The following is a 6097-nucleotide window of genomic DNA, read 5'->3' as shown; positions in this document are numbered from 1 at the left end:
CAAAAAGCCAGCCATGAATATGCATGTCCCTCATGAATATGCACATTCAAGTGGCTGCCTCCGCAGACACTGGCTGGCGTCTGCACAGCCCGGGTGGGAGGCCTGGCCAGGTGATCTAGGACCACCGACTAATCACATCGGTGACCCTTGTGCCAGACAGCGCTCTGTGGTTTGCGAAACTCTTTACATCAGTTACTATGGCTGGTTCACAAAATACTTGGAGAGAACGAAAGGCATAGTTTATGTTTTCTTCCCATTTTTACCTCTTAAGACAGAGGCTTAGAGAGAATGAGATTCTTGTCTGTGTTCACACAGCGTCATCTGGGAGACGGATGGTGGTAACATTTTATTTGTTTTTATGTATTTTTTTCTCAGCTTTTCCCCCCATGTTCGAAAGTCGCACCTGCAGAAATGTTGATAGCATACTATGAATACTGTATACTTAGTCACCAATTGCCAACATTTTGCCCCATTCGCTATATTTCTACTTACATACTTCCCCAGTACCATTTAAAAGGCTTCAGAAGTAATGACACGTGGCTCCTAAATGCTCCAGCATGGTTAATAATAATCTAACTGACACATTGTTATATTTCATAGTGACTAAGTATCGTCACGTGATGATGCTACCGCGACCTCCCAGGGCTTCACATGAGGAAGTAAGACTCCGAGAGATCCGACGGTCACACACCTGTTCTGAAAACGAACCACCTGCTGCAGCACGCGGTGCCTGGCTGGTCCTGGCCCTGGACAGAGACCGGCAGCTCCTGCCCCCGCCCCCAGGGAGAACGGTCCCCAGTGACCTTGTCCCTAGCCGGTTCCCACGTTCAGTCATCTGTAACCACTCCCGTTCACCAGGAGTCTCCACTCAAGAAGAATCCCTCCCCAAGCCCAGGGCTGCCCCCTGGTTTCACAAGAGAAGTCTCTGTTTTCTAATTGACACGAGAAATGGTCTGTTCGCGGTGAGGTCACTTACACGCGGACAGACTGGGGAGGCGCAGGGCTGAAACAGAAATGGGCCTTTCCACTTGGGTCCCCCCGACACACACTACGGACACAACGGACAGGCGTGTGACGAATGGGGTGGGCGCCAGACACCGGGCAGAAGGAATGCCCGTCAGCACTCCGGGGGTGGGGGGCTGAGGAGAACGTCATTCCTCACCCTCCACCCTTCCTCCCTTCCTTCCTCCCTTCCTTCCCCCCTCCCTCCCTCCCTCCCTCCTTCCTTCCTCCCTTCCTTCCCCTCTCTCCTTCAGTCTTACCAAACTTTCCTCATTTCTCTGAACAGGCCACACCTTCCTTCCTTCCTTCCTTCCTTCCTTCCTTCCTTCCTTCCTGTTCCTCCATGAATTCATCAGCAAACAATCAGACAGCTCTGTCAGCACGCACTGGACTGACAGGTGCAAGCCAGAGTTGGAAGTTCAGGGGTGTCTGACAGGTGTTCTGATCCAGGGCCCAGGGCATGGGGACAAAGCAGAAGCAGGTGCCAGAGCTGGTCTTCGGTCAAGGATGGACCTGGGGCCTCGGAGACCAGGTCACCTGTCTACCAATTTGCCTGAGGCCATTTGGCCTGATGTTCTACCTACATCAATTCTCTGCTTATCAAATGGACAAAATGGTATATATAATAGGATTATTACTAGCATTCCGAGATTTTTAGGTGTTCTTTCAGAGATCTTTATTACATCGCCTATTTCTGAGCATCTCAAAGATTTTTTTTCATCCTACAATTTCTAAAGGCCCCTCTGTCTTATTCTGAAACATTTATTCAAAAATGGAAATATTTCATATTAATTTAATGTAATTAACTATTTCGAGCATTTCTGTGTCTGCACATATATGTGTTTTGAGGGTAGAGAGAGATCATAGCAAATTCTGAGATAGTACAGGGATTTATTAAAACAGATTAGTGCAAACCAACTATTTTTTCAAATATTTATTTAGATAATTCTGTTTGATAGTATAGATGAGAGAAACTAGATTAATCTGAAAGTATTTCACTGTTTTTAATATCCGAATCATAAATTAACTGGGATGATTAAGTAGGAATAATTACACTTGACATGAATCAATCACGCCATCTTTTTGCCTAATTTTTTTAAAAATGTAGATTTGTAAACAGTTTTATTATGAAAGTAATGTGTTGTCTAATCAAAGTTGCCCACTTTACATCACATTAATATGACGTGTGTTTATGATTATCGGTAAAAATGAGTTCCTAATGTGATCAAACTTGTCTGTTGACTCTCTACGGTTTTCTTGGTCTGAAGTTTAAAAATTCCCTTTGAGGTCGACCTGGCATCCACGTTTACAGCTCCGAGCTCCCAGCCCTGGGGCTCAGATTCACCGCCCAGTGCCTCTCCGTGCCCACCCCCAGCCCTCCAGGCCCCCAGTGGCCAGGCACGGGAGGGATGCAAGCAGGTAGAGTACCTGCAGGCCCTGGACTTCTTCTGACAATCTCGTGAGACGCTTTAGATGTGCAGGATGACTTTAGGTTACGCCAGCACGTGTATAGACAGAAAATGACTAAAAATTCCTCAAATGCTTCCAGCTGGAACATTAAAACTATCAAGATCCTGTGTCAGAATGAGCTAACACCATCACTTCCCAGACCAGCTGCTTACAGGATCTTTGTGGTGGGACAAGGAAGGTAAAGACGACCGGGCGGGAGCAGCCATCAAAGACCTGTCTGTATAACACACAAATTCCTTTCAGCTTAAAAAAAAAAAGGGGGTTGGGGAATAAAATTTTGTTACAAATCCCTGGAGGTTCTAACAGAAATCATCAGATGGCTTAGCTTACAGGAACGAAAACATCCATTCCCTACGTCACCAATTACGGACATTTTTTTCCGTTGCTAAATGAATTCTGCTCCGAGACATTAATATCCCTGAACATGTCTGAAAGTGTAGCATCTGAGTCCTACTGGTGATGCCAAGCTCGCTTTTCTAAGATATCAGGTTTTTAGCTCTGGATTTTACAAGATATATTTACACGCTTATTATATTGTTTCGATGACTCTAAAAGCTTTTGTTTGAAGCTCAGTAATATGTTTTGGGTCTGGAAAATGTTATGCAGGAAAGATACTGAAGAGGAGATTGTTTCCAATTATTTGAATAACCACCGAATTTGTTGAGGCATGAGAACGAAGGATTTTTTTGAATTCCTCCTGAGATCATCGGCTGTGAATAAGCTTGAGACTGAGCAGACCAGTCTCAAGCTTATCCGCTTGAGATTTCCGTCAGGGTCACGTGATACTCCGCTACTCATTTAGACGGTCGTGAGCTCAGTGCTTTTATACCAACCATGCTAATGGCCACCTCTGTCACCGTCGTTAACGTTATTTTAACTTCGTTCAGGCTAGAAGCTTTAGAATGGCTTTTGAAATTATTTCTTGAGAACTAACCCAATTCGTGCAGAGAATTTGTCTATCAACTGCATGGCAGACACACTATGTGTGCTTTCTAATCACAAAAAAATTCTAATAACGCCTCCCCCGTTCTAAAAAGCATACGACTCTAATAAACAAACCTTCACGGTGGCCAATTCCACATCCAGAATTTAACTGGGTCTTGCACTGATAGCGGGTGGCTGCGGCCGAGGGAAGTGGCCGCCCAAGGCCCAGAGAGACACAGGGATTCTCCAAGCTCCTGAGACCCAGGCTGAGTGCCGAGCAGGACGCAGGCTGCAAATGCCCCTACGGTTCCAGCCGTGTCGCAGGAGGAATGAGATCCGGTAAGTGGTCTCTCTCGTGAGGTTAAACAAGGAAGACAAACTGTCGTCACTAATTATGATAGGGTCTTCTTAAATTTCTAGCCTGCTAATCTAGAAACTGTGATAAGGCAGACTTGGCACATGTGATCGGGGATAAAAATGTATGATTAAATGCTGTCACCTGGAAATTGTATGCTGTGGTGCATGCTGGATGACACAGGGCTACCTGCGATGCAAACTGACTGTGCTTCAATTCTGTGCAACTATTTTTAACTCCGTGAGCCATCTGTAGATGGCTGCTGAGGAAGAGGGCCTGTGTTTAACCGTAGGATACACAATCCTGTAAACAAAATTAATTTCCCTTGGGACTTCTGAAAGCATCCTAAATGCATTATCATTTTTCTGTATAAAGGAAGCTTAGTAAGAAAATAATTATGGAATGGACTTCAAATGATCTCCAAATTGCCATGAAATAGAAGGCCGCCAACAGAGACGCAGGAGGAAGAAGCGAACGGTTTTGTTTGCTAAAATCTAGGGTCGACTTATTCGGAAGGTTGCATTGACCCTTTCCTGTTCCTTATCAGCGTATAGCAGAAATCCTTTGTCACCTTCATTTAAAAATTTCTATCCCTCTCCTACTGTCCATGGTCCTTCTGCCCTGTCCCCTCCCTCCTCTCCAGCTTAACCACCAGGCCAGGGTAGAAGCCTCGAACCTGGCCGTTCTGGGATGTGCTGACTGGGCCAGGGCAGGGAAGAGGAGTGAGCAAGTGAAGTGGCTCATTCATTCACGTGTCCTCATCGAGCACTCACTGACCGCCTGGGTTATGCCCGGTCCTGTCTACTTCCTTAGCGATGAAATCAAACACACACACACACACACACGCACATACACACACACACTCCTCTCCTTTAAGCAGCCTGACGCTTGGCGGGGCGGCTGGTGCACCAAGCAGGAACGACAGACGGGGCAGTGAGGGAACTGCTGGCCTTACTGCCGCTCCCCCAGCTGTCCTCGCCTCCCTGGTCCCCCACCGCCCCCCACCCCCAGTCTCTCCTCCTGACTCCAGCATGGCTGCCTGTCTCCTGAACACCGTCTCACTGCCCTCCTCCCTCTCCACCTCCAGGCTGAGTGGGGTTAGGGCTGTTTATGCAGGCACTGCACAACGTGCACGACGCCTGGCCCCAAGTCCCATAATCCCACACCATGGTCCAGCTCCAGGCCCGCGTCCTGGCTTTTCCCAGCAGGTCGGCAGCCCTCACAGAAGCAGATCTCCCAGGCCAAGGTCAGGCCTTCTTTTTCTAGCTCTGCTTTAAAAACGACACAAGTGCCTGCTGGCTGCACCACATCAGGGCCTGGAGACATCAAAGGTTTTATCAGACCCCTTTCCTCTCGGTCAGCAGAGCGGGGAGCAGAGCAGGCAAGAGGGGCGGGAGCAGCACTGTCTTCCGGGGATGAGCCAGGGCCCAGCTCCCTTCATGTCCAGGTCACTCGCGCCATGTCCCCTACCCCGGCTGTGCTCCCCGCACCCTCCCCAGTCCCCCCTGGGTGAGCAGGAGCCCTGACCGGTGCCCATCCACCCAGCTCTCCCCAGCCACACTCCAGACCACGGCTCAGGGGTCCATGCCTCTGCGTGGCCACGCCCCTCTGAGCACCAAGCTCACGGTGTCCCCACCGCCTTCTCGCCCGCTCCCCACCCTTCGCTGTCTCCCTGTCACCTCATGCTGCAGAGTACGGCGCCCTGATAACCCTCACGCTCTCCCCCCAGCAGGTGTCACCAACCCTATCGACCACCTCTGGGGGACTTCTGGTCTCTGCACCTAGCTGGCCACACGCTGTGCCAACCCTGCCTTCTGAGAGCCCAAGGCCCCCGTCACTCCGTCCCCCGCACCGCCAAGGCCCCGCCACCACAGCTCTCAGCTGGACGGCGCGACAGCCCCCTCCCCTGCCCTGCCCTCTCGCACTCAGCACCGAACAGACTGAAAACACATCTGTGCTGGCCACACTCCTCGAAACCGCCTTCAGGACATGCCCCGGGCTTCCAGCACATTCACACGTTCACATGGGGACTCGGTGCCGGCCACCTCCTGGGCTTCAGCTTCCCCCGCCTGGCCCCCGCCTCAGCCTCTCCCCGCGCCTCTGACTCACCGTGGTCAGTCTTGCGAGCTTGGCGCCCGGGGTCATGCTGGTCCCATGGCCTGAGGCATGGCCCTGTCCCCACGTCCACCAATGACGTTTCGCTGGAGCAAAGCCACGCTGTCCTGCTGCCCGTGGCTGCCACTGTCAGGCTGCGCTCGAGCCGCGTGGCTGAGACAGAGGCGGCGTGGCCCGCGGAGCCTCACGCTCTCACTGTTTGGCCTTTCCAGAAAAAGGTTCTGATCCCGA

The 6097-nt window shown here is 50.4% G+C and overlaps 1 protein-coding gene across 1 annotated transcript in view; it reads right to left on the bottom strand.

The window, feature by feature from the left end:
• The window catches only part of TMC3 (transmembrane channel like 3), a 28713-nt gene extending 22817 nt beyond the window's left edge, over positions 1-5896 (bottom strand). Inside the window, exons 1-3 of the mRNA XM_015593483.2 lie at positions 5861-5896; positions 4918-5050; positions 280-301 (exon numbers count right to left, since the gene is read on the bottom strand). Coding sequence (XP_015448969.1) covers positions 280-301; positions 4918-5050; positions 5861-5896 — 191 coding nt within the window. The remainder of the gene's footprint in view (positions 1-279; positions 302-4917; positions 5051-5860) is intronic.
• Between the last annotated feature and the right edge of the window lie 201 nt (positions 5897-6097).

The sequence above is a fragment of the Pteropus alecto genome, unplaced genomic scaffold (genome assembly GCF_000325575.1).
Source record: "Pteropus alecto unplaced genomic scaffold, ASM32557v1 scaffold60, whole genome shotgun sequence".
Classification (NCBI taxonomy): Eukaryota; Metazoa; Chordata; class Mammalia; order Chiroptera; family Pteropodidae; genus Pteropus; species Pteropus alecto.
This window is presented reverse-complemented; position numbering and strand designations above follow the sequence as displayed.